The 27,909-nt window shown below is 47.6% G+C and overlaps 3 protein-coding genes across 5 annotated transcripts in view; 1 reads left to right on the top strand and 2 right to left on the bottom strand.

The window, feature by feature from the left end:
- The window catches only part of LOC310747958 (ras-related protein Rab-18-like), a 45,110-nt gene extending 43,985 nt beyond the window's left edge, over positions 1–1,125 (bottom strand). For all 3 annotated transcript variants that reach the window (XM_083583427.1, XM_083583428.1, XM_083583429.1), the window contains exon 1: positions 985–1,125. In XM_083583427.1, coding sequence (XP_083439553.1) covers positions 985–1,022 — 38 coding nt within the window. In that variant the 5' untranslated portion in view covers positions 1,023–1,125. The remainder of the gene's footprint in view (positions 1–984) is intronic.
- A 403-nt stretch (positions 1,126–1,528) lies between these two features.
- DUSP3 (dual specificity phosphatase 3) lies at positions 1,529–26,070 on the top strand. The gene is made up of 3 exons (XM_083583650.1): positions 1,529–1,661; positions 12,014–12,240; positions 20,318–26,070. Exons 1-3 carry the CDS (start codon positions 1,540–1,542, stop codon positions 20,524–20,526), a joined length of 558 nt encoding a protein of 185 aa, XP_083439776.1. The 5' UTR covers positions 1,529–1,539; the 3' UTR covers positions 20,527–26,070.
- On the bottom strand, positions 16,622–19,885 carry LOC310747983 (uncharacterized protein). Its single transcript, XM_083583472.1, has 2 exons — positions 18,861–19,885; positions 16,622–16,983 (listed from the first exon to the last, which is right to left on the bottom strand). Exon 1 carries the CDS (start codon positions 19,881–19,883, stop codon positions 18,900–18,902), a length of 984 nt encoding a protein of 327 aa, XP_083439598.1. The 5' UTR covers positions 19,884–19,885; the 3' UTR covers positions 16,622–16,983; positions 18,861–18,899.
- Positions 26,071–27,909: the final 1,839 nt, after the last annotated feature.

Below are 27,909 nucleotides of genomic sequence, written 5' to 3'. Positions count from 1 at the left end.
GGGCCGGATCCGGCCCAATCGCCTTTTGAATCCAGTCCGCGGATGGTCCAGGAATCAGCATGTTTTTACATGAGTAGAATGTGTGCTTTTATTTAAAATGCAGCTCTGGGTTATTTGTGGGGCATAGGAATTCGTTCGTTTCCCCCAAAAAATAAAGTCCAGCCCCCACAAGGTCTGAGGGACAGTGGACCAGGCCCCTGCTGAAAAAGTTTGCTGACCCCTGGGTTAGAGTGTGGTGCTGATAATGCCAAAGTTGCAGGTTTGATCCCCGTAAAGGACATCTGCATATTCCTGCATTACAGGGGGTTGCACTAGAAGATTCACAGGGTCCCTTCCAACTCTACAATTCTACGAGCCTCAGCAAACCTGCGCTTGCAAAAGGTGGAACAACAACTGGGCAATGTTCTCCTTCTTCTGCTTGAAGGCAGATACTAGACTCAGTCCCAAGCCCACTTTCAGCATCACGGTTTAACCTGAAAATATATCTGTGAAGTCTGCCCTGCTACGTATAGCGCAGTGTGCCCAGACCTGTGGACCTCTAGATATTGCTGGACTGCAACTCCCATCATCCCCTGACAATTGGCCACGTTGCTGGCAGAGGCTGATGGGAGTTGGAGTCCAACAGCATCGGTAAGGCCACAGGTTCCCCAGCCCCGCTATAGGGGATCTAAAAATTGCTGTGCCTGGTTTTTTGTATTGCACCAGATGGAGTTTTCTCAGAAATAGCACTGATTCCTACAGGATTTGCACCCACGCATGAGTGCACAGGATCCCATCTTCAGGCTGAGACCCTAAACGTATTTTAAACCAGGAAGCAGCAACTCCCACTGAGATCAATTGGCTGGCTTCCACGGTGGGTAAAAAAAGACTGAATTTCGTATTGATTGCTCCTGTAGAAATCGAGAAGGCAATGGTTCTCTTGGGACTAACAGCAACGCGTTGGCACAGAGAAGGGGCTCAAAAGCGGGATTTCCCCCACCTTACCCGCACAAAAGAGATCCGGAGCAGGGGAAGGTCGTCATATAGCTAAGCTTTGATTCGGAGCCGGGCTAGCAGGAGGCCCAAGTCGCCTCCCGAGCATGAGAAGCTGTCTCAAGGCGGAACAGTTGGGGGTTTTTCGCTCCCGCCGAGAGAGACAGAACCCATCCCTCTCCCGCACACCTCGAATTCAGGAGGGCACCTGTAGCTTTAAACCATAAACACCAAGATTTAACGGATCCGGAGTAAAAAACAAAAACGGGAGGAAAGCTATTTTGGCCCGTGTGTGTGATTGCGGTGCAAATCGGTGACTCCCGAATGGAGCAACTGGGCGCGCTCTCGATGGCCTAAGGGAGCGAGGTGGCGGGTGGAAACGGGTCCTCGGGGCGGCCGCGCTTTCCTGGCGCTGCGCCCAGGGCGCACGAACTCGCCCGCTTCCTCCCGGCCTGGCGCTGGGAGTTGCCCGGCGCGCACCAGCTGATCGCGGCCCCTCCTATCAGGCCGGGCCCGGGGAAAGGAGCGGGGAGGCAGCCCTGCCCATAGCGGCGGGGCGAGCGAGCCATGTCAGAGTTCCAGATTTCGGTGGAAGAGCTCAACGACCTGCTGGCCAACGGCAGCGGCTGCTACAGCCTCCCCAGCGCGCACAGCAACGAGGTGGCGCCCCGGATCCACGTGGGCAACGCGTGAGTTTCTCCCCCAAACCTCAACCCCCCACCCCCACCCCGCCAGCGCCCTCCCCTCCTCGGTTGGTGGGGGGGGGGAGCAAGAACACCCTACCCCAATCCATGAGGCTGTCTGTAGGCCTGGGGAAGAGCGAAAGATGAAAACTGGGGCGAGGGCGAGGGGGACAGGTTGAGGACGGCGGGGTGGGCTGGAAAACGGGGAGGACGTTGCTGGTGGGGGTGGGATGCAAGGGGTGGGGGGCAGAGAATGAGTCCTTCTACCGCTACGAGGAGGGGAAGGTCCCTAATTCCCGTAACAGGGCTAGGGGCCTCCACCCCCTCCCCCGCGTGGTATTTATTACAGGTGACAGGTTTGGTTGCCGTCATCGTGCGTATAGTTGAACCTCTTCTTAGGGCTGGGGGGCAGCTAAGTGTTCATTGCCCTCCGGGTTGGAGCTGCTGCTGCTCCCATGTTAAAGTTTGGGGGACTGAAGGCAAGTGATTGCCGCTCGTCCAAATGTCTGCAGGTGATTGGTACCCAGGCCCCTGCCAAACCGATGGAGGGCAAAGGAAAGGCGAGAGACTCTGGGACGCTAAATTTGCTACGAACAAATATATGAAGCTGATTTGATATGCTCTTGGTCTTATCTGCACCCATATTGTCTACTCTGACTGGCAGCAGCTCTCCAGGGTTTCAGGTTCAGCCTTTTCCAACTCCCGCAATCCTTACGATACTAGAAATGCCAGGAATCGAAGATGGGACCTTCTGTTCAACGCAAGGGGGCAGCTCCCCCACCATCAAGTAAATAAATAAAAATACTGAACTAACTGACCCATCACTTCACAGATAGCTTGGCTCTGGCCTGTCTGCCCCCCCCAAACATAAATCCTGAACCCCTGACATAAATCCTGGTTGCGCCAATGTGTTCAACCCTGAGATTTGGTTATGTCATGTTGAGAGAAATGCATTCTGTGGCTGTGTACACACTGTAGCTCCTCCCTCACAGAGCCGTAATTCCCAGTATCCTTAAGAAACAATAATTCCCAGTATTCTTTGGGGGAAGCCCTGTACTTTAACTGGTGAGTAAAACCAAGTCCACAATCTGCCAAATAAAAACAGGTATACTTCCGTTTTGTGAGAGAAGAGGGAGGGAGAGATCTTTGGAACAGGAAGAGTGCAAGTATCCAAACTTCAGTGATAGTTTTGGCGGCTGGTAAACCATTTTGACATCTTGTTCCAGGAAGTTAAACTCTGTTGCACTAGCGGCTGCCTCCGCATCTCCTTAGGACTAAGCACTGGGATGTTTCTACAAGTGATGTTTCAAAAGCCCTGACTTTTGCCTTCCTCGTATCTGTAAATTGTATGAGAAAGCTTTGTTGGCTGGCGCGTACCTTGGCTTCCATCAGGGCTTTGCAACCTGCTCTTTGCTCTTAACTTTTGGAAGATGGTAAAGATTTGCAGGTCCCATTAAACACTTTTAATAGGGTAGGAATTGGCCCCAGTCTTTCTGTGCACGTATCTGGAGAGGAAACTTTAGGGCATCTGTCTGTTTCGAGAGACAAAGAAGTATGCCTTTCGGGGGGAGAAACCAAACTGCCGGAGAATCACAGCGCCTGCTGTGGCTGCAGAAAACTGGTAAGACGTAACTATCACAGAATCGTAGAGTTGGGAGAGACCCTGAGGATCATCTAGTTCAACCCCCTGCAATGTAGGAAAACACAGCTGTCCCATTCAGGAATCGAACCTGCAACCTTGGTGTTAACAGCACCATTCTGTAACCAACTGAGCTATGCTGCCTCCCAACCTTTCAAGTCAAGTCAATAACTCAGCTGTAATTGGACTTCAGTTTACGTCATCCCTAACCATTGGCAATGATGGCTGGGGCTGATGGGAGTTGGTTTATCGTTTCTGCCCTAAAATAAGCCCCCTTTTCACCCTCTTCCAGCACCATCTTCCTTCCTTGCGGCCTGGTTTTTCCGGAAAGCAAGTAGGTTTGGGTGTGTCGCCTTCTTACGTATTTGGAAACATATGAGCTTATATACAAGGCACAGCCATAAACTTAGGCTGCCCAGCTCAGTATTTTCTCTCTCTCTCTCACTGACCGGGGCCACTTCCAAATGACCTCTGATTTATTTGTGGGAAGGTTAGCTGGCATTGCGTCAAGCAAGTATGTTTCCCCTCTCATTATCTGCAAAAGGTCCAATCCTTTGGGAAAGTGGGTTTGCTGTGCAAGGGCCTCCCGATCCGCCATAATTGCACAGCCCAAATTTGCTGGCATCTGATTGAATCCTGCTCAAAAACAGTGATGCTCTGAAAGTGCTCCGGCAGTGGCTACAGGAAAAGAAGCCTCTCGCTGTTCATTCTTGGGATTTTTAAAATTTGGGATGGTCTTTGGAACCTGCTGCATTTGTGTGCTCTTAAGTGCTGAGCTTTGGCCTTTTCCCACAAAGTCACCTGTAAATACCAAAACAGCACAGTGGCATTTTCTAGGCCAGCTGGCTTACTGTAGTAAGAAGGCAGGTTTTATATATTTGCAATCCGGAGTCTGAAAACAACTCATGGTTTCCCTCGTCGTAAGTTTAGTAGACCTTCCAGGTGTCTCTATTTTCCAGGGACAGTCCCAGATTTACAAAAGCCACCCCAGTTTCTGATTTGATCCCGGAATGCCTCGATTTTCCTTAGGATGTTCCTGTTTCAATCAGATAAATGTCAGAGGGTACAGAGTTATGCGACCCCCCGAGCTAAGGAGATACAACCTTTAGAAGGCAGCCTTTGTATAAGGAAGTTTTTTTTAATGTTTCATTTTTTTAAATTTCATTTTTATATAGGTTGGAAGCCGCCCAGAGTGGCTGGGGCAACCCAGTCAGAAGGGTGGGCTATAAATCATCATCATCATTAATATTATTATTATTGAATAGGACGTCCCTATTTCCATTGGAGAAATGTTGGAGGGTATGAGTTGAGGCCTGGATCCATCCATACAGCGGGATGAAAAATCCTGAAGTGACAAGATGGAATGTACTTCTTCAGGTCGCAAAGGGCTATGAATGCTCGCCTACATTTTTATTTTATTTTAAACCAAACAAAAACTTGTTACAAGAAGAAAATCAGCAGAGCAGATAAGAGGCTGACTAGAACTTTGCTTTGCCCGTCCATCCTTCTGCTGTCAGGGAGCTTTTTACATTGCAGGGGGTTGCATTTCAAAATGGCTGCTCCCTTGCTCATTCCATCACCTCAAAGCTTTCCCACCTCGTTCCAATGCAGGCATAGGCCTCAGTTTAGCCCTCCATTTATAGTACTTGCTGGGGTGCCCTGTGAATGGCGCCTGGATCACCTTTGTGAAAAGGCCATGTGTAGCCCTATTCCAGTTCAACCAGAGGCAAACGTCGTAGAATCGTAGATTTGTGGCGTTGGAAGGGACCCTGAGGGCCACCCGACTCCCTGCAATGCAGGAATTTCAACTAAAGAACCGCCAAACATTAAGCGGACCTTTTGGACTGAGCTGCTGAAGCTCGTAGGCCGCAGGTTTAGCCTCAGATCAAATCTAACCTAGCCCTAGTTCTGCCATCCAGAAATGTCAGGCAATAATTATATCAACACAGGATTTGTACGTATGGATTTATACATTTTGGGCTATCAATATATTGTCCAAAACCGGTTTGAAGTCCATATTGCGCTACCGGTTTCATAATTTTTGACCTGGCAATATATTGCGAATCATGATGTGTGTGTGTGTGTGTGTGTGCCATGTAAAAATCACAATGCGGGAAAAACTGTGAAGCCAGCCAATGCACAGCTCCATCCTTATTTCAGACATCGGACTCAGCTACATCGGCAAAGAAAAAGCACTTTATATGCATCGTATATATGCATTCTAACACTGTGACGCCAGGTGACGCTGTGGAGTTCCGTTTTTGCAAGCTTATATATGAGTTTCTAACATTCCAGCCATTGCCACTTATGCCAGCTGTAGGAAGCATAACTGTAATTGACCAGAAGGGAGACCTGTCCCTATTGTGGGACAGCAAACCTCTCCTTTGCAGAACCAGCATTTCTAAGCCCATTGATGTCAATGGGCTTTCGGCCACTTAACTCTGGCAGCGCCAGCCCATGCAGTGTCCAAGGGGGAATGATTAACGTCACTAGGTGCCCGATTTGGGAAATTGCCCTTGGCACCAGCTTGCCCCCTTCAGGCTTATACTTGCCAAGATTCTACTTGAATAGGGATTGATTATCCCTAAAGACCCTGTAATTACCTTGAGGCGTTGGCGGTTGTGGCTGGAAAACAAGGAACGTCTTCCTCTGCTGGCGCTGTGTACCTTTATGCCAATCAGGATATTAATCCCTGCCTGTGAGCACATAGGGTGCAAGGCCCTCCAGATTGGGGTCCAGCTGGAGTCAGTATTTTGGGGTCACAGGCTCCCCACCGCTGGCAAAGACCCAGAGGTCATAATGGCTGCTCAAGGTCTGGTCTTATGTGTGCAGTGTTGGAAGCCGTGAATAAGCAGATACTTTTAAGTTTGCACGCTCTTAAATCCTGGTACCTTCAGGATATACAGGTGAAACTTGGAATATTAGAATATCGTGGAAAAGTTCATTTATTTCAGTAATTCAACTCAAAAGGTGAAACTAATATATGAGATAGACTCATGATATGCAAAGCAAGATATGTCAAGCCTTTATTTGTTATAATTGTGATGATTATGGCGTACAGCTGATGAAAACCCCAAATTAACAATCTCAGAAAATTAGAATATTAAATGAAATCAGCAAAACAAGGATTGCAAATAGAGCAATATTGGACCTCTGAGAAGTAGAAGTATGCATATGTACTTACTTGGTTTGGGCCCCTTTTGCATCAATGCGGCGTGGCATGGATGCTATCAGCCTGTAATTGCCGCTTAGGAGTTTACATAGTGCTTTTAATTTCCAAAGCTTCGAAATGTTTTGTGTCTTTCCAACAATAACCCGACACCATGTCCAACCGTGGTTTGCATACCGCTAACTGTAGTTAATAACCCAAACCCTAGTTTGAGCATGGAAATGTACAGGCAAACCATTTTTAGGCTACTTGCCTGTTTTCCGTGATCATCTTGATCGGTATTCCAGTTTCTTGTTGCATCAGCCTCGAGGCAGATCAACAGCCCTTTGGTTTGTTGAGTCTGACAACATTCAAAACACGATTGCCATCTTTGTTCCTCATCTTCCAGGCCTTTGGCTAATTATGCAATCTATGGCATTTTAAACTGGAGGAAGGTTTTTGTTTGTCATGGTGGTATGCATTTTTGTGTTTTTATATTGTAAACTGCTATGCGATCCTTGGATGAAGGTAGTACAGTCATACCTCGGAACTCGTACGCCTTGGTACATGTACATTTCGGCTCCCGAACGATCGAAAACCGGAAGTGATTGTTCTGGTTTTCAAACGTTCTTTGGAACCCGAACATCCTACGCGGCTTCTGATTGGCTGCAGGAGCTTCCTGCAGCCAATCGGAAGCCGTGCCTTGGTTTCCGAACGTTTTGGAAGTTGAACAGACATCCGGAACGGATTCCATTCGACTTCCAAGGTACCACTGTATAGAAATTTTATTAATAAAAATAATTATGATAACAACAACAGCACCACCACACATGCTGTGGTTTGCAAACTCACTCCAGACCATGGTTTCTGATTATGGTTTGTTGGTAGAGTTGAAAACCATGGTTTGTCAACTCAAACATTGCTCCAAACCATGGTTAACTATTCTTTGGCATGATGTCTGTGAGTTAGATTTATATTTGAGGTGACCTTGTTGATTTTCCTAAGCTCACACAGTGAGTACCTGGCAGAGGAGGGAACTTGAACCCAGGCCTTTCAGCACAGTGGTGGACCACTGTCTCTCAGTTAAGAAAAGAGAGAATTTGATGAAATACATTGGCGATTCTCAGTAGTGCAGATCCAGTTTCCTCTATCTTTATGTATTTAAAATCAGGAAGAAATGTTTGTTGTTGTTTTTTAAGTCATTGAAGAAGATGTTTGAAGAAGACATTGATTGGTACAAATGCTGACAAGGTCATTGATACAGGAGTGCTAACTAAGCAGGGCACCAATGAACTCTGTGCATTTTAATACAAGTCGAAGTAAAAGGTCAGGCTGCTCTGAACTAGAAATTCAGGATGCAGAATTGCAGCGTCTGCAAAAATAAAAAGGAAAGAAAAAATAGGTAAACGGTCCAGGGAAGACGGGAGCAAGGAGTGTTAATTAAAATCTGAAGGTTAGATGAAGGTGTAATTGAGGATGCCTCAACACTTTTGCTCCTACGTATGGTGCTAAGGAACAACCCAAAGGGTCTTCTCAGGCCCTTTAGTTTTTGTGCAGTAGATGCACTTCTGCCACACACTTGTTCGTGCATTGTTACTTGATTATTGACGTAAACCTCCCAAATGTATTTTGTATCGTTTTTACCTCTATCTTCAGTACATTTTCTTTTCCTTCATTGCTATGGCTAGTGGCTGATGCAAATAAGAATTCTTCCGATTCTGATCCTTGTTCCTGCAATATGCAAGTTATTTTCTTTTGCAGGGATATTGCAATTTCCCAGCATGCTTGGAGAATGAAGTGCTGTTTCCCTTCTCCTGCTGCTGATAGCACACCCATTGCTACGTGGGGTGTGGTGAGGATGTCGTGGACCTGAGATGTCATTATCCTTGAGCAACACAACCCCTCCTCTTCGTCTCCCCCCCCCCCCCTTACATGCCATGTCGTGAACTATTGAAAAGTATTAACTCGTTCACGGGACCATTTGCAGATCCTGTTTGTAAACAGGACCACCTCCTCCAGCAGTTTCCCCCTCTGTAGATTGGGGCGGGGAACATTTTTCGAAAACTTCAGGATCCCCACCTCTGTTGTGGAACTCCCCCTTAAAATTGTTGGCATCCGCCTGTCTCGAGAGACCATGGAGTGTGCCTCTGGGGCGCAAGCCTAGTCAGTGTGTAGGGAGGTCCTGGGCTGCCCAGATGACAAGACACATCGCTGATGTGGTCCAAAGGAAAGCAGAGCAATATGTTTGGCTGCAGGAATTGCTGGAATGAGACGTACAAGGCGCCAACCAACCATCTTAAAGACTCTACTCCAGATTTGTGTAGGGTTTACACCTTTCTGTTCCTGAAAACACCCCACAAGGCAGCAGAGGTTTAGGATCAGAGTTTTCCTCCTCCTAGATGGGCTACCTTCCCAGGTTGATGAGCCTCATCTGTCCCTTTGCTAAAATAGTAATGATGTACAAACTGTGGTTGAATCTACACAAAGGAAACAAAAATGCTATAAATAAGTAAGAAATTACAATTGTTACAGTGGTACCTCGGGTTACATATGCTTCAGGTTACAGACACTTCAGGTTACAGACTCCGCTAACCCAGAAATAGTACCTCAGGTGAAGAACTTTGCTTCAGGATGAGAACAGAAATCGTGTGGCGCGGCGGTAGCAGCGGGAGGCCCCATTAGCTAAATTGGTGCTTCAGGTTAAGAACGGACCTCCGGAACGAATTAAGTTCTTAACCCGAGGTACCACTGTAGACTCTCAGCCCAACCTACAATGTTGAGAGATAAGCTCAAGGGACAACATTGCAGCGTTACTGCATTCTCTCAGCTTCGGCTGAGCCTGTGGCTGGATCTAGACACATAAAAAAAACCCCACAACATTTCAGGGAAACGCGTTGTAAAGCTCATAACAGGAATTCATGTTGCCGAAGGATCAAACTCTACAGCCCCGTCTAATGTCACAGTGTTATAATGCATTAAAAAATACTAACGTAGCCGAGTCCTGCAGTAGAGGTTTAATACCACACTACATCTCGGGGCTGCTGTAAACCACACAATGGTGTTTTAAACCTGGGAGATAGCACAGTCAGTAGAGCATGAGGCTCTTAATCTCAGGGTTGTGGGTTTGAACCCCACGTTAGGCGAAAGATCCCTGCATTTCAGTGGGATGGACTACATGACCCTTATGGTGCCTTCAACTCTACAAAGTCTATGATTCTATGTGAAAGGAAGCTTTTGGGGGGTGGGGGTTGACCAGTGCCTCTTTTTGAAGACTACAAGGTCTATATCATGGGTAGGCAAACTAAGGCCCGGGGGCCGAATCTGGCCCATTCACCTTCTAAATCCAGCCAGCAGACGGTCCGGTAATCAGCGTGTTTTTACATGAGTAGAATGTGTCCTTTTATTTAAAATGCACCTCTGGGTTATTTGTGGGGCATAGGAATTCGTTCATTCACCCCCCACCAAATATGGTCCAGCCCCCCACAAGGTCTGCGGGACCATGGACTGGTCCCTTGCTGGAAACGTTTGCTGACCCCTGGTCTACATCTTTTGCTTTGGAATTTTGCCATTGCAATCGTGGCCTAGCCTAAATATGATTATACCTTCCTTCTGGGTTCCTTGCTGGTGTTTGGCATTCTTTATCTGCCACTAAGGAAGATGGATTAGTCGAAACTCATCTGGCTGCAGATAATTGGCTTTGGGAAATATTTGTTTCATGCAACTGCACATGTTATTTTATTTTAATTGATTTTTATATCCAGTTTGTTCAGGGCCTTTGCATATGAAGATGAATCTATTGGCCACTGGGCTCTGATCATTTAAAAAAAAAAAAATCGTTTCAAAGTTTTGTTTGTGTAATAGATTTCTATAATTCATGGGCTACCTTGGCTTTCTGTATGTGTTCACAATGTATTGGTTGAGGAACCTATTCTCCTCAGCCACAGATCTGAATTTTCTACACTCTGGCAAATCTTCTGTCGCTTAAGCCAGTCTTTTTATACCAAGAGGTTTCTGACATTTCTCTCACTGGTGACAAGCAGTCTCTCTCTTTGCTAGTCCAATATTCTGTAGAGGGTAATGTTGATCTGGCGGCTGGAGTAATGTTACAAGGCTTGCTAGGATGAACTCCAGATTTAGAGCAGGCACGAGTTTATGGCCCTCTCTGGGGGCTGCAAGAAAGGTCTCTTCTCTCTCCCCCCTCCCCCCCCAACCACCATTCTCCAGAACTGTTGCTTTCAGCACAAAAAGTGTGTGTTGTCCTCTATGGGGTTTGTGGATCAATACCTTTTAGACAGGCCAATGGCTCAGTTCAAATGGTAGGTAAAGGGACCCCTGACCATTAGGTCCAGTCGTGGCCGACTCTGGGGTTGTGGCGCTCATCTCGCTTTATTGGCCGAGGGAGCGGGCGTATAGCTTCCGGGTCATGTGGCCAGCATGACCAGGCCGCTTCTGGTGAACCAGAGCAGCGCACGGAAACGCCGTTTACCTTCCCGCCGGAGCGGTACCTATTTATCTACTTGCACTTTGACGTGCTTTCGAACTGCTAGGTTGACAGGAGCTGGGACCGAGCAACGGGAGCTCACCCCATCGCAGGGATTCAAACTGCCGACCTTCTGATCGGCAAGTCCTAGGCTCTGTGGTTTAACCCACAGCGCCACCCGTATCCCTTTACATATCATAAATCCCTGCATATTTTACAAAATACTTTTTTTAAAAAAACAAACCCCAAAAAAACCCAGAGTCCTTTTTGTTGGGGATAACTCAGATAGAAATTCCCAGGAGTCGGCAAAGGTTATTTATGTGTGCCACTACTGCGGCTCATGTTTTGTTAGCCCAAAAATGAAAAACGAGTGAAGTCCCGACTAAAGAATATTGGCAACTTAAACTGATGGAACATGTTCAGCTTGCAGACCTAACATATAGAGTGGCATCTCGGGTTAAGTACTTAATTCGTCCCGGAGGTCCGTACTTAACCTGAAACTGTTCCTAACCTGAAGCACCACTTTAGCTAATGGGGCCTCCTGCTGCTGCTGCGCCGCCAGAACACAATTTCTGTTCTCATCCTGAAGCAAAGTTCTTAACCCGAGGTACTATTTCTGGGTTAGTCTGTAACCTGAAGCGTATGTAACCTGAAGCGCATGTAACCCGAGGTACCACTGTATAGACAAGAGAACAAGAAGAGTATATGTTTAAAGAAGATTTGGAAATGTTTATTTGAATATATGGAGGACAATTGGGTTTGTTTGAAAACGCTGGCAACATTAAGATAAATTCAACAGTGTAAATAAGTTTTGATGGGTGCAATAGTGGAATACTGAATGGTTAGCTTGTATAAAATATGCAGGTATTTATGTTGTGCAAAGTGAACCGTGGAAAGAGAGGAAGGGAAGTCATTGATATTTTAAGGTTCTTTAAGTGAATATTCTAAAATGTAAAACAGAAAATGTAATAAAAATCTCTCTCTCTCTCTCTTTCTCACACACACACACACATATATAACAGAAAATGTAATAAAAATTACACACACACACACATATGAATGAATGACATGACTCAATCTTCCCGTTACAGGTTCATAGCCAAGAATGTTATGCGCCTGCAACGCCTGGGCATCACCCACATCCTGAACGCGGCAGAAGGCAAGTCTTTCATGCACGTGAACACCAATGCCGAGTTCTACGAAGGCACAGGCATCACTTATCACGGCATCAAGGCCAACGACACCCAGGAGTTCAACCTCAGCCGCTACTTTGAGGAAGCCGCCGATTTCATCGAGAAGGCGTTGGCACAGAAAGATGGTGAGAGTGTCACCGGTCACAGCTGCAAGAACCTGTTCCTCCGCTATGGGAATGGACTGCTTGTCCTGCTGAACTGCATTCTGCTGCGTTCTGCGGGCCAAGCTACACCATGGCCCTCCCTTGCTATTTCCCTGTCCCCTGCTCACAGATGCGTTTGGTTGCTCTTTGCGTTGCATGGTAGCCTTGAGCGCAAAGGAGGGCAGGCTGGAGAGTCTGAACCAATCCGGTGTCCTGCTTGCTGCATCAGGGAGTTGTAAGTCTAAAAACAGGAGGACACCAGTTTGCGAATGGCTGGTCCTGATCAGTGGCCTCTTAGTCCCTTGTCAATCTGGATTTTTGTGATCATTCTCATCTCCAGGATGTACCGTATTTTTCGCTCTATAAGGCGCACCAGACCATAAGACGCACCTAGTTTTTGGAGGAGGAAAACAAGAAAAAAAAATATTCTGAACCTCAGAAGCCAGAACAGCAAGAGGGATCACTGCACAGCGATCCCTCTTACTGTTCTGGCTTCTGGGATAGCTGTGCAGCCTGCATTCGCTCCATAAGACGCACACACATTTCCTCTTACTTTTTAGGAGGGAAAAAGTGAGTCTTATAGAGCACAAAATACGGTATGTGTGTGTTTGTGCGGAATTTAAGGGACATGAATTGAAGGGAATCAGCGGTAGCGTGGGAAGATTAGCAGGAGAAACATGTAAAGTATACCCCATTATTCTCGCCGGGACTACAGCTTTTGTCTGCTGGCTGAGGATCGCTTTCAGATTGATGGTGGATTCTGTGCTTTTATATATTTGAGCTGGGTTGTGCAGGCGGGAGCAGCAATGCTTCTTCTGAATGACAATCGCTGGAAACCACAGGAGGGGAGACAACTCTTCTGCTCAAATCCTGCTTCAAGGCTTCCCATATAAGTATCTGGCTTATACCAGTACGCTGGACTCAATGGGCCACTGGCTGCTTGATCATCATCTTCATCATCAATTAATAATTTATTATTTATATCCTGCCCATCTGGCTGGGTTTCCCCAGCCACTCTGGCCAGCTGCCAACAGAATATTTAAAACATCAAACATTAAAAACTTCCCTAAACAGGGCTGCCTTCAGATGTCTTCTATAAGTCAGGTAGTTGTTTATTTCTTTGACATCTGATGGGAGGGTGTTCCACAGGGCGGGTGCCACCACCGAGAAGGCCCACTTAGGTTCTTACGAAGTGAAGAGTCGGGTCTTGGCTTTCAACTGCTTGTGGTTTGACAGCCTGTTTAAATCTGCTGTTGCTGATTCATTCATATTTTGAATCCGCGGCGCAGCTGTTTTCAAGTCCCCGGGCAGCTCAGTGGGTACCTCCTCTACATACAGAGTTCTTCCAAACTGGCACTGGCATCTGCTAACCTTCAGCATTCCTTTCTCCCTGTTAGGTTTGGGTTAGAACAGGGGTAGGCAAACTAAGGCCTGGGGGCCGAATCCAGCCCAATTGCCTTCTAAATCCGGCCTACGGATGGTCCGGGAATCAGCGTGTTTTTACATGAGTAGAATATGCCCTTTTATTTTAAATGCATCTCTGGATTATTTGTGGGACCTGCCTGGTGTTTTTACATGAGCAGAATGTGTCCTTTTATTTAAAATGCATCACTGGGTTATTTGTGGGGCATAGGAATTCATTCATTTCCCCCCCAAAATATAGTCCCGCCCCCCACAAGGTCTGAAGGACAGTGGACCAGCCCCCTGCTGAAAAAGTTTGCTGGCCCCTGGGTTAGAAATTTGATTGTGTTCACATTTTAAAGCGAATCTAACAATCTTTTTGTTAGATTTATGCCATCGTAGTCTTCAAGGAGACACAAGACTCATAGAATCTCATAATTGTAGAGTTGGAAGGGAACCCGACGGTCATCTAGTCCAACCCCCTTTTTGTGGCTTAACGTGTTCCTGTGCGGCCCACATGTGGTTTGCTCTTGTTCCCCCGGAGGCAAAGCTTCTCAAGCCCTCCTCTTCGGGCAATTTCGTAACTGGATCCCACCCGAAAATAGCGACAGCCTGGACAGTTTGTCCTTTTCCCGCACCTCGAAGGAGATTTTGTTTCCCGAACAAAGAAAGCCAGTTGGACTCTGTGGGCGAGTGAGAGTTCCCTGGAGTGTTGGAATTCTTGTCATTTGTTCTTGCTATTTAAGCGTTGCTATTCTGCTCATCCGCAGCGAGAACCCAGAGCAGCTTGCAAAAAAGAAAAGAAAAAGTATAAATAGAAAAGTTAATATGTAAATGCACGAACCTGGCCAAGCGCGGCTGCTTTTTTTTCTTTCTTCCCCCAAAGCTAAACAGTCCTAACACCTTCTTGTAATGAGGAAAACCTATCCCAGTCTCAGTTCATCATCAGGTTTTATAGGGATGTATTCCTGTCCTGAAAGGGACGCAGGTGGCGCTGTGGGTTAAACCACAGAGCCTAGGACTTGCCAATCAGAAGGTTGGCGGTTCGAATCCCCGCAACAGGGTGAGCTCCCGTTGTTCGGTCCCTGCTCCTGCCAACATAGCAGTTCGAAAGCACATCAAAGTGCAAGTAGATAAATAGGTCCCGCTCTGGCGGGAAGGTAAACGGCGTTTCCGTGCGCTGCTCTGGTTCGGCAGAAGCGGCTTAGTCATGCTGGCCACATGACCCGGAAGCTGTATGCCGGCTCCCTTGGCCAGTAAAGCGAGATGAGCGCCGCATCCCCAGAGTCGGTCACGACTGGACCTAATGGTCAGGGGTCCCTTTACCTTTATTCCTGTCCTGGAGGTTACACATCATTTATGAATGTCCCTGTTTAAGACTGCCTAAATCCTGTCTGAATTAATGAAAAGTAACCCCCATGACTCCACACCAGCCTGACTCATCTCTGCCTCTTGGTCTCCCTCATCCCACTCTCCTTCTGCTTCTGGACTTCTCTCTGCCACAGACTCTCCCTTCTCACTAAGCCCTGTTCCCTCTCCAGCTTCTGACACCTCCTCCTCCCAGCCTGCTCCCTCTGACCACTCATGGTCATCCCACCACCGCTCCCTGGTGAGCCTTCTTCCCTTGGGGGTTCCTCAGCTGGTTGTGCCCACCTTTCCTCTGTGTCCAACCTGTCCACAACAGCCAATGTAGATGGACAACACTGCACTTGACGGACCAATGGTAGGACTCGGTGTAAGACAGCTTCCTCTGATACCCTATCAAAATGGTGGGTGGCAGATTGTCACCTTCTCCCTTCAGAATCTCTTTTCTGTCTCTCCTCACCCCATTTTCTTTTGCAGCTTGCTAATCTCAGGGTTGTGGGTTTGAGCCCCACATTGGGCCGAAAGATTCCTGTATCGCAGCAGGTGGGACTAGATGATTCTCGTGGCCCCTTTCAACTCTACAGTTTTGTGATTCTGTGTGTTCCCCCTTGGCATCAGGACTCCATTTTACACATTCTCTCTCTCTCTCTCTCTCTCTCTCTCTCTCTCTCTCTCACACACACACACACACACACACACACACACACACTTGCATATAGCTTCCATGAGCCCCCAGTTGTCACATATCCTGACTACACCGGCTTTTCTCTTTTCTTCTTTCCCACCAGTGTGATGTAGTGGTTAAGAGCGATACAGTGGTACCTCAGGTTACCTACGCTTCAGGTTACATACGCTTCAGGTTACACACTCATAGAATCATAGAATCATAGAGTTGGAAGAGACCACAAGGGCCATCGAGTCCAACCCCCTGCCAAGCAGGAAACACCATCAGAGCACTCCTGACATATGGTTGTCAAGCCTCTGCTTAAAGACCTCCAAAGAAGGAGACTCCACCACACTCCTTGGCAGCAAATTCCACTGTCGAACAGCTCTTACTGTCAGGAAGTTCTTCCTAATGTTTAGGTGGAATCTTCTTTCTTGTAGTGTGGATCCATTGCTCCGTGTCCGCTTCTCTGGAGCAGCAGAAAACAACCTTTCTCCCTCCTCTATGTGACATCCTTTTATATATTTGAACATGGCTATCATATCACCCCTTAACCTCCTCTTCTCCAGGCTAAACATGCCCAGCTCCCTTAGCCGTTCCTCATAAGGCATCGTTTCCAGGCCTTTGACCATTTTGGTTGCCCTCCTCTGGACACGTTCCAGTTTGTCAGTGTCCTCCTTGAACTGTGGTGCCCAGAACTGGACACAGTACTCCAGGTGAGGTCTGACCAGAGCAGAATACAGTGGCACTATTACTTCCCTTGATCTAGATGCTATACTCCTATTGATGCAGCCCAGAATTGCATTGGCTTTTTTAGCTGCCGCGTCACACTGTTGGCTCATGTCACGTTTGTGGTCAACCAAGACTCCTAGATCCTTTTCACATGTAGTGCTCTCAAGCCAGGTGTCACCCATCTTGTATTTGTGCCTCTCATTTTTTTTGCCCAAGTGCAATACTTTACATTTCTCCCTGTTAAAATTCATCTTGTTTGTTTTGGCCCAGTTCTCTAATCTGTCAAGGTCGTTTTGAAGTGTGATCCTGTCCTCTGGGGTGTTAGCCACCCCTCCCAGTTTGGTGTCATCTGCAAATTTGATCAGGATGCCCTTGAGTCCATCATCCAAGTCGTTGATAAAGATGTTGAATAAGACCAGGCCCAAGACAGAACCCTGTGGCACCCCACTAGTCACTCTTCTCCAGGATGAAGAGGAACCATTGATGAGCACCCTTTGGGTTCGGTCAGTCAGCCAGTTACAAATCCACTGAGTGGTAGCATAGTCAAGACCGCATTTTACCAGCTTCTTTACAAGAATATCATGGGGCACCTTGTCAAATGCCTTGCTGAAATCAAGGTAGGCTACATCCACTGCGTTCCCTTCATCTACCAGGCTTGTAATTCTGTCAAAAAACGAGATCAGGTTAGTCTGACATGACTTATTTTTCAGAAATCCATGCTGACTATTGGTGATCACAGCATTCCTTTCTAGGTGCTCACAGACTGTTTGCTTAATGATCTGCTCCAGAATCTTCCCTGGTATTGATGTCAGACTGACTGGGCGGTAATTATTTGGGTCCTCTCTTTTCCCCTTTTTGAAAATAGGGACAACATTTGCCCTCCTCCAGTCTGCCGGGACTTCGCCTGTTCTCCAGGAATTCTCAAAGATGACTGCCAGTGGTTCTGAAATCACATCTGCCAGTTCTTTTAATACTCTTGGATGCAGTTCATCTGGCCCTGGAGACTTGAATACATCTAGACTAGCCAAGTATTATTGTACTATCTCCTTAGTTATTCTGGGCTGTGTTTCCTCTGCTGAATCATTTGCTCCAAATTCTTCAGGTTGGGCATTGTTTTCTTTATCGGAGAAGACTGAGGCAAAGAAGGCATTGAGGAGTTCAGCCCTTTCTGTGTCCCCTGTTTGCATTTCACCATCTTCTCCTCTGAGTGACCCCACTGTTTCTTTGTTCTTCCTTTTGCTACGAACATACCCATAAAAGCCTTTTTTGTTGCTTTTAACCTCTCTAGCAAGCCTGAGTTCATTCTGTGCTTTAGCTTTTCTGACTTTGTGTCTACACGTGCTGGCTATTTGTTTGACTTCCTCTTTGGTGGTTTCCCCCCTTTTCCATTTTTTGTACACATCCTTTTTTAATCTTAACTCAGTTAAAAGTTCTTTAGATAGCCACCCTGGCTTCTTTAGGCACCTTCCATGTTTCCGTCTCATTGGTATTGCCTGAAGTTGTGCTTTTACTATCTCCCTCTTAATAAACTCCCAGCCATCATGAACTCCCTTTCCTTTTAGTATTACTGTCCATGGGATCTCACCCAGCACTTCCCTAAGTTTTATGAAGTCGGCTTTCTTAAAGTCAAGAAATTGAGTCCTAGTATGCTTGGCTGCTCCTTTCCGCTGTATAGTAAACTTCAGAAGAGCATGATCACTCGCGCCTAATGATCCTTCCACTTCTACCCCACTAGCCAGGTCATCAACATTGGTTAGGACCAGATCTAAAATGGCTGTTCCTCTTGTTGCTTCTCCCACTTTCTGGACAATGAAGTTGTCTGCAAGGCCAGTGAGGAATCTGTTTGACCTTATGCTCTTGGCTGAGTTTGACATCCAACAAATATCCGGGTAATTGAAGTCCCCCATTACTACTGTCTCCCTTCCTTTTGCATGCTTGGCCATCTGTTCCAGGAAGGCATCATCTATGTCCTCCGTTTGGTTTGGGGATCTATAGTAAACTCCCACAATGAGGTCACTGTTATTCTTCTCTCCCTTAATTTTGACCCAAATGCTCTCACTTTGGCTTTGAGGTTCTAAATCTTGGATCTCTTCACAGGTATACACATCCCTGACATATAACGCCGCTCCTCCTCCTTTCTTGTCTGGTCTGTTTCTCTGAAATAGATTGTATCTCTCCATTATTACATTCCAATCGTGGGACTTATCCCACCAGGTTTCAGTGATGCCTATGATGTCATATTTAGTTTGCTGTACCAAGAGCTCAAGCTCATCTTGTTTATTTCCCATGCTTTGCGCATTAGTGTACAGACATTGAAGTCCATTAATCATTCCCCCGTGTCTCTTATTTAAGGATTTTTTCCTCCCACCACTAGGTCTGCGTGCTGTTTGCTCCATTCGGTCTATGACATTTGGATGATCATCTTCATCAATTGATAGACTCCTACCTTCAGGAGCACTGTCTCCCTCCCCCACATTAGTCAGTTTAAAGCCCTCCTGATGAGGTTTCTGAGATTTTTTGCAAAAACATTCCTCCCAACCATTGTGAGGTGCAGCCCATCGCTTGCCAGAAGTCCATCTTCAAGAAACTGCATTCCGTGATCTAAGAATCCAAACCGTTCCTGTTTACACCATTTGCGAAGCCAGTTGTTCACTTCCACTATTTTTCCCTCTCTCCCTGGGCCATGTCGTTCAACTGGGAGGACAGATGAGATGACAATTTGTGCATTTAATTGCTTCAATTTCCTGCCCAGAGCCTCGTAATCTCTTTTGATCTTCTGGAGGCTATTGCTTGCAGTGTCATTGGTTCCCACATGAACCAAGAGGAAGGGGTATTTGTCAGTGGGTTTTATGATTCCTTGCAGTCGTTCAGTTACATCTTGGATCTTAGCCCCAGGGAGACAGCACACTTCCCGAGACATCTTGTCAGGCCCACAGATCACTGCTTCTGTTCCCCTCAGTAGGGAATCCCCTATCACCACTACACGCCTCCTCTTAGGTCTGGTCGGGGTTCTTCCGTGAGCTGTCCGTTCCAAGGTCGCCTGCACATTCCCTGAGGACTGACTTTGCTGCTCGTCTTCATATACCTGATCGACTGTAATGAGGGAGAGATCCTCAAATGGAGTCTGCTCTTCGTCTTCCATGCTAGGGGAGAGGACCTCAAAGCGATTGTGTATTTCTAAACAATCAGAGCGAACCCTGGGCCTCCTACTTCTTTGAGTCACGTTTCTCCATATATCTGGTTCCTGTGTTGGTGAACTAGCCTCCTTCTCAGGGGAGTCCCCTGTCTTCTCCTTGGTGGAGACGGTGTGCTCTGTTGCTTCCAAGAAGAGCTCCAGCTCTCTAATTCTTTGGAGCGTAGCTACACGTTCCTCCAGTTGCTGGACTTTGTCTTTTAAGAGGGCAATCAACATGCAATTGCTGCAGGTAAAGCTGCCTGCAACCTTTGGCAAGATGGCAAACATTGCGCAGGAACCACAGGTGACTCCACTAACCCAGAAATAGTGCTTCAGGTTAAGAACTTTGCTTCAGGATAAGAACAGAAATTGTGCTCTGGCAGCGCGGCAGCAGCAGGAGGCCCCAGTAGCTAAAGTGGTGCTTCAGGTTAAGAACAGTTCCAGGTTAAGAACAGACCTCCGGAACCAATTAAGTACTTAACCCGAGGTACCACTGTAGATTTGTAATCTGGTGAACTGGGTTCACGTCTCCGCTCCTCCACATGCAGCTGCTGGGTGACCTTGGGCTAGTCACACTTCTTTGAAGTCTCTCAGCCCCACTCACCTCACAGAGTGTTTGTTGTGGGGGAGGAAGGGAAAGGAGAATGTTAGCCGCTTTGAGACTCCTTCGGGTAGTGATAAAGCGGGATATCAAATCTAAACTCTTCTTCTTCTTCTCTTAGGCCGGGTGTTTGTCCACTGCCGCGAAGGCTACAGCCGCTCGCCGACGCTGGTCATCGCTTACCTCATGCTGCGGCAGAACATGGATGTCAAGAGCGCCGTCAGCATCGTCCGGCAGAAGCGGGAGATCGGCCCCAACGATGGCTTCCTCCGGCAGCTGTGCCAGCTCAACGACCGATTGGTGAAGGAAGGCAAGCTGAAGAAGCCGTAACGGCCGCCGCCGCTTGCCCTCTCTTGCCGGAACTCCCGTTTGTTGCTTTCGGTTGCCAGCTCCAACTGCCAGGCCGCGCGAGGGAGGCAGGGGTCCCCTTCTGGTTTCTCCTGCTGCCCTGGGTGGCGCCAGAGGGCGCTGCTGCAATATTGAAACGCCCAGCGCCCAGGAGCCAGCTTGTCTCGTGTCTTTTTTTTTTTTTTTTTAGTTTGGAATCCACCCAATATAACGTGTGTGATTTTTGTGTGCGTGGTTTTGTTTGGAGTCCCTTTTTGCACCACAGCTGTGAAGGCCTTTGATAAAGTCGAGTGTTCACGTTGCCAGATCACTGCCGGCGCAGATGGTCCTCGCTTGCCGCCCTCTCTTGTGCTGTGCCACCTTGCAGACCCAGTGCCCACCCTCCCTCCTCCTCTGGGGGTTAAATCTGGAGGGCCTTTTTCATTTACATGTCAAGGGGCCAAGGGCTATCCCACCCCCTGGCCCAAACCTACCACTTTCATCCCTTGCTAACAGCATGTGCCAAAGGGTGGTAACTTAACAGAGTCAGGTTCCTAGTCCATATGGTCTCTGTGCAGGGTCCACCTGGCCTCCGACCTCGGGCAAGCAAGCTGGTTAGGTGTTGGGCTCCTGGCTCAAACGCTTGGACCTTGCGAGGTTTTTCGGAGCCCAGAGTCCTACCTGGTTGAGCCCTGCTTGCCATCTGACCCCCACTCGGCTTCTACCCATGTTCCGCTGCTTAGCTGTGATCCTATGCACTCTCACTCTTGGGTTGTGTTTTTCTCCCTCATCCAAATGAGGCTGCAGCAAGCAGAGAAATAGGCTCCTAATGGGAGCAAACCCAGAGCAGATGGGAAGCAGGCAGGAGCTCAGAGCCGGTTGCCTCCACACACACACACACACACTTTCCCCACCTTTTTCTTTTAGAGAAGCACCGGCTGCCCCATATCTCCCCCACTCACGCTTGGTCTGACCTCTCGGAGCATTACGAGATGGGGAGGTCGCATCACTGTAAATAGATAGAAACACACTCTCTGCTAACAATGTAATCTTTTTGTATATTCGCTGTGTTTCATATGAGTAACTGGATATATAGAATATATATATATATACATAATACACTGATATAATATATATAAAATATGCACACAAGCAATGAAGAAAAGCCATTTGAGAACACACTATCGAGGCAAGTAGCCTTTTGTATATAGGTCGTTGATAATAGCTGTACTCTTTTTTGTGTGTTCAAAGCAGATTTACTATGATTATTAAAGGCCAATGCGCTAGCGGTTTGGGATCCTGTGCCCAGGAATGTGTCGGGTGGCGCACCAGCCGCATGCGGCCGCTGACGTCTCGGGGAGTCGTAGGACAAAGTCACCAGGTTGTTGCCTCTGCCTAAATGTGTTTGGCGTGAAGGGGTGTGTTTGTATCTGTGCTTAGCTATACTGAAAAGATGGCGCCTGCTGGTCCGATAAGGCAGTGATGGGGAATCATGTGATCCAGCAGGGCCAGTGAGAAGGGATGATGGGAATTGTAGTCCCAATAACATCCAGAGGGTCACCCCTGCAATCGGGGATATTGGCAATCGGCTTTTTTTTTGCCTGGCCTCCTCCAGTGATGGCAATTTTGAAATCCTCCATTGTGGAAGTGAAACGAATGAGCTCAAATAAGCTGATCTGTAAAGATGTGCTCTCTCCCTTGGCCTCAAGTACGCACAACCTTGTTTTGAGTGTAGGAATTCTTGTTTCTGTTTGATTTTGGCTACGCCATATTTCCCCGTGTAGAAGACGATGTTTTCTTTCCTCAGTTTTTTGAGTGAAAAATGGGGGGGGCTTCTTTTACACGGGGGGCTGTCTTATGCACCGTTTTCAGCATGGCGATCAACAACTTGAAGGGCGATTGCTCCCCAAAAGCTCAAAGAGCTTTGGCAACCCAAAATATTGATTTCTTAATGTTGGGTTCAGAAAAACAGGAGTCTTCTTATACACGGGAAATACATGGTATTTGCTCCATGTGGTAGACCTGAGCTGATATTTCGCTGGATGGGTTTTTCTGAGCTCCTTTTTTTTCTTCCCTGCCTTAGAAATGGAGGGTGCTTCCTTTTGTAGGTATCCTACAACTCCAATATCCCAGATCACCGCTAGGTCGGAGACATTGTGTAGGATGCAGAAAGGCAGACAGCAACTGTGTTTGGGGTGTTGGGAACGGGGTTGGAACCCCTTCAACAGCAGAGCACGTGACCTGTGTCTGAAAAGGCTCCAGGATCAGTCCCCGGCGTCCCCAGGTAGAGCTGAAAAGGACCTCCCCTTTAGAAAGAGCTGCTGCCAACCAGTGTAGCCAGTACTGAGCTGGGTGGGCCAGAGGTTTGTCCATGTAAAAGGCGGCTTCCAGTGTTCCTAACCAGCTCTATTGGGATCACTCTCCCCAGTTCATTTCTCTTCCGTTCAGGTGTCAGAACAGGGTAGAGGGAGGTCAAAGGGTTGGGCTTTGACCTCTCACTGTAGCGAGGGTGAATGAATTCGTGCACTTTAGTTTCTCATTTTCCCAATCCTCAGTTCATCATGCCGAAAGCCCTTGCCAAAATTCACCAGTATTTTGGTGTGCATTTTCCCACCTCCCCCCCGCCCCAACACTAATATAATATACATTTGTTTGGGTGTTATTTTAACCTGCAGTGCATATATTCCTGTACGCATTTTTCAGCCGGAGAACGGCACTGCAGAAATCCACAGAGGTGCGGATTTTTTTTGAAGGATAGCTGCTGCATATTTGGGTTTTTTGGGGGGAAATGAGACTCAGATAGCTTTGCAATGAAATGGCCATAGCCGGACTCCCCTGTTGTCATCTGAAGACCACCTTAAAGAGCAGGAAGCAGGGCGAGGGGCAGCAGAAGCTAAGAAAAAGAGATCTCGCTTTAGGGCCCAGCATTGTAGGAGGTCCAGACCTAGGTCTTTCCAGGGGTTGGTAGGTTAGATCAGCAAACAGGACAGCAAGTCTATTTGGGAAGCATGACTTCAAATCCTTGATCTCGCCACTCTTTGCCTTGTGTGGGTTTACCAGGCTGCTATCAGCTCCACGACTGAGGCTGGGAGTCCTATTATTGTACTATAATTCCCATCACCCTGACCACTGACCATGCTGGCTGGGGGTGATTTGAACTGCAGGGATTGCTTCACTTTAAAGGCATCCCTTAGCTTCTGTCGACCCAATGTGGCCTCGTTTTTACCCCCCGAAGTTCAGAGCCCTGGAAATTTGGACCGGGGAGACCCAGGCGCAAACCGCCGTTCACCACCCCCACTGAAGCAAAGTCGCTGTCGCTCAGTCTGGCCTACCTTGCAGGGATATTGTAATGGTTAAAAAAAGATGCTTTGCTATTCCTTATTTCCTCTAAGAAGCTCAATCTAACGAAACGCCCTTTTCTCCTGTGTGGCTTCCCCAGAGCATCCTTTGCACTCATAAATATTTGTAGTACCTGTTCTTCCCCTTATGGCAGCCTTTCTCGAGCTTGGGCCGCCAGATGTTGTTGGACTACAACTCCCATCATCCCTGACCACTCGTCCTGTTAGCTAGCGATGATGGGAGTTGTAGTCCAACAACATCTGGGGACCCAAGCTCAAGAAAGGCTGCCTTAGGGCCCAGTGCAGCTTTAGGCTGAAGTAGGAAATAAACCTGGTTGTCTGGGTCTCGGGAGGAATGTTCTAAAAACAGCCAATTCCAAAACAGTACCTTTCGGCGTGTGTTTATGGCCAGCAAGTCAAGTCCTAGCTGTTATGAGTGCTAGGGGTAAGTTTTCAAGTTGCACGAGTCTAAAGGGAGGCCCAAAACCAGCTTCAAGCTGGCACAGGAAGTCAATGGAAAAGGGACTCACTGGTTCATTTTTAAGCTGGTTTTGGGCTTTCACTCGGTATGTGTGTTTCTCTAGATTTTCTCTCTGGGCTCAGACTTAGTGGCGAAGGGACTTCTTACCCTCCTTGGTAGAGAAGCGGTTCATCACTCTGGATAGATACCTGAATAACCCAGGGTTTTTTTTGTTTTTTGTTTTGCCCTTGTAGCTGCAACTGGGCTATAGCGCCGCACCCGCTCAAAAGCAATAGTTTGTGGGCAAAGAGAGAAGTTCACGCTCTCTCTTGAACTCAGGTTTGATTCTGTGCAACTTTTATGAGAATGTGTGGCCTTGCTTTATTTATTTATTTATTTCCGCTGCAAGTGCATCTATAGACAGTGCACTGCCCCCCCCTCCAGAAAATCCTGTTGCGACACCCTTGCCTTCAAGATTTCACCCGGAGGCCTGGAATGTGGGAAGACCCTCGGAAGCACGTGCAGAGTGTGTTTCTGAACACCTGACCTTGGGGCCCATGGGATTTGTTAGAAGTCGGAGCCGCTGGGTTCGAAAGCGCATCTTCCCCGTAGTCTGTGGAGCCCTGCACACTTAAACAACGACAAAAAAACGCCCCACTGCCAACTCTCACTGCCTTGTTTCTTGCCAGCCTTTTTAGCGAGGAGTCAAGTCTTTCCCCTTTCAGCCTGGGAGGAGGAAGAGGAGCCTTGGGTTGGTGACAGAGCACATGCTTCGCATGCCGAAAGTCTCAGGTTCGACACCCCCCTCACTTAAAGTCCACTTTAAAGTCTCCGTCTGCGGAGAGAGCTGTTGCCAGTCAGAACAGACAGCCCTGGGCAAGGTGGATCTTCAGTTTGGTGCAAGGTAGTTTCAAGCGCTTGTCAGGGTGGAGTGCTGTCTCTGGATCGCTTGCAAACTTGCCTACGTCGAGTGAGGATGGAGGGCCGCCATTCTACAGTATATACCGTATTTTTTGCCCTATAAGACTCACTTCCCCCCCCCTAAAAAGTAAGGGGAAATGTGTGTGCGTCTTATGGAGCGAATGCAGGCTGCACAGCTATCCCAGAAGCCAGAACGGCAAGAGGGATTGCTGCTTTCACTGCACAGCGATCCCTCTTGCTATTCTGGCTTTTGAGATTCAGAATATTTTTTTTTCTTGTTTTCCTCCTCCAAAAACTAGGTGCGTCTTGTGGTCTGGTGCGTCATATAGAGCGAAAAATACGGTATGCATTTTTATTCAGGAGTCAGCCCGGTTGCCTCAACCAAGTGAAATCTGAGCAAACATACATCAGGATCGGGTTCTGCAGCTGAGGCCCTTTTATGCGCAAGCAAGTCCCGTTTTGAAATCATGCTCTGAGCAAGCCCGGTTCTGTCAGCACACTGCACATTGGGGCTTGGTGACGGCTTCCCTGCAGACTGTGTTGACTCCTGTCTGCCGAAGCTCCAAGTGCCTGGATGTTGGAGGGTGTAGCGTTCGCCGGGAATGTGCGGTTCAGAATTAATGTATTTGGGGAAGGGGCTACTTCAGTGAGAAAAAGTGGAAGGGGCTGAGTGGCCATTGGGCAGTGCCCACCTCGGATGATGGAAGGGGGGAAATAAGTTGCCAGAAGGATGTGTGTTGCCATCTTTTATAAGTTTGATGTGATTGCTATCTCTTGTGGAAGGAGAGATGGCCCACCAGTGTCCAATAAAGTATTTGTGTGGCATTACACTCCTCTGATGTGTGTCTTTTGTGGGTGAATGTGGGATTTGTCCAGGACCTCTCCCCCAAAAAGGGGGGTGAAAAGAGGGACACCCTATTGCACCCCCTCCAACAGTTCTCAGCCGTAATTTTTTTATATATATTATTTTTTACCAACAACCAAAACCCAACAGTGAAACCCCCCAGGCGGCTGATATGTATAATCAATAATAACATATTCAAATTGACCATATGTACAATTCCATATACATTAACACTCCTCGCTCCATAAGGTTTATTTAACTTTTAACATTTTAATTGCCCCAAATTGTTCAAATCTACCCAAATAATTCAGCATCTTCTCAAACCAATCCTCCTCTTTCTCACTGACCTTAAACGCTTTCATTCTGTGTATCTTCACGGTTAGATATTTTAAAATTATAATATTATTCAATTTTTTTCCTCCATTGGTTCACCCCTAGCTCTTCTGCATTTTTCCATTTACTCACTATAACCTGTCTGGCTGCAGTTACCATCAATTTTACCCATTTACATTCCTCTTTTGTTTTTAACTTGGGACGCGGGTGGCGCTGTGAGTTAAACCACAGAGCCTAGGACTTGCCAGTCAGAAGGTCGGTGGTTCGAATCCTCGCAACGGGGTGAGCTCCCATTGCTCAGTCCCTGCTCCTGCCAACCTAGCAGTTCGAAAGCACGTCAAAGTGCAAGTAGATAAATAGGTACCGCTCCAGAGGGAAGGTAAACGGCATTTCTGTGCGCTGCTCTGGTTCACCAGAAGCGGCTTAGTCATGCTGGCCACATGACCTGGAAGCTGTACGGCGGCTCCCTCGGCCAATAAAGCGAGATGAGCGCCGCAACCCCAGAGTCGGTCACGACTGGACCTAACGGTCAGGGGTCCCTTTACCTTTACCTTTACTCAGGCTAATAAGAACCATTAATTTAGATATTTCCACCTTCCTAGACACAATTTCCGATATTTCTATACCAATCTGTTTCCAAAATTCATGAACTAACGGACAATCCCACCACATATTTCTCAGCCGTAAATAAGGAAATCCTTCAGAAAGGACAAGCAGGACAAATCTGGGATCAAATCAGGAACTGGGACAGCTTCTGTAATTCTGGGACTGTCCCTGGTAAATCGGGACACTGGGACGGTTTCTCTTCATCCGCCGACTCCAGGAAAGATGGTGTAATAACTTGGCCTCTGAGGCCGATTCCAAACACTCCTTATTTCTCAAATGCCCAGGGATTTTCGGTCCATGAGGCCACAGCGAATGCTATGGCCGCCGTCCAGGCCCGGCAGATGATGATTAGCATTGTCTAGAGCAGCGGTTCTCAACCTGTGGGTCCCCAGATGTTGTTGGACTACAACTCCCATCATCCCTGAGCTCTGGCCTTGCTAGCTAGGGATAATGGGAGTTGTAGTTAAACAACATCTGAGGACCCACAGGATGAGAAAGGCTGCTCTAGAGATTGTAGCCCACTCTTCATCCAGAGACGGAGAGATGAAAATGGCGGGATTGCTCTCTGCCCTAATATGCCAGCAAATTCGTGGCAATGTTGTGTACAGTGACCCTACTGTGTGCACACTGCTTCATAGAATCATAAAATTGCAGGGTTGGAAGAAATGCCAAGGGTCTTCTAGTCCAACCCCTTGCAATGCAGGTGTGACGGCCTGGGGCTCAGACTCGGAACCAGAGGAGTTGTAGTCCGCATCAGATCCTTTGCCTCAGGCGGCATCTGAACCAAGTCTGGGGCCTGATTCTGAAGAGCCCCAGTCTGCACAGATTCCCCTGAATCAAACACCAGCTGGGCCGAGTCGGGCCTGAGCCTGCCCTGGCTCCAG

This window comes from Podarcis filfolensis (assembly GCF_964270895.1).
Source record: "Podarcis filfolensis genome assembly, chromosome: 13".
Lineage (NCBI taxonomy): Eukaryota > Metazoa > Chordata > Lepidosauria > Squamata > Lacertidae > Podarcis > Podarcis filfolensis.
This window is presented reverse-complemented; position numbering and strand designations above follow the sequence as displayed.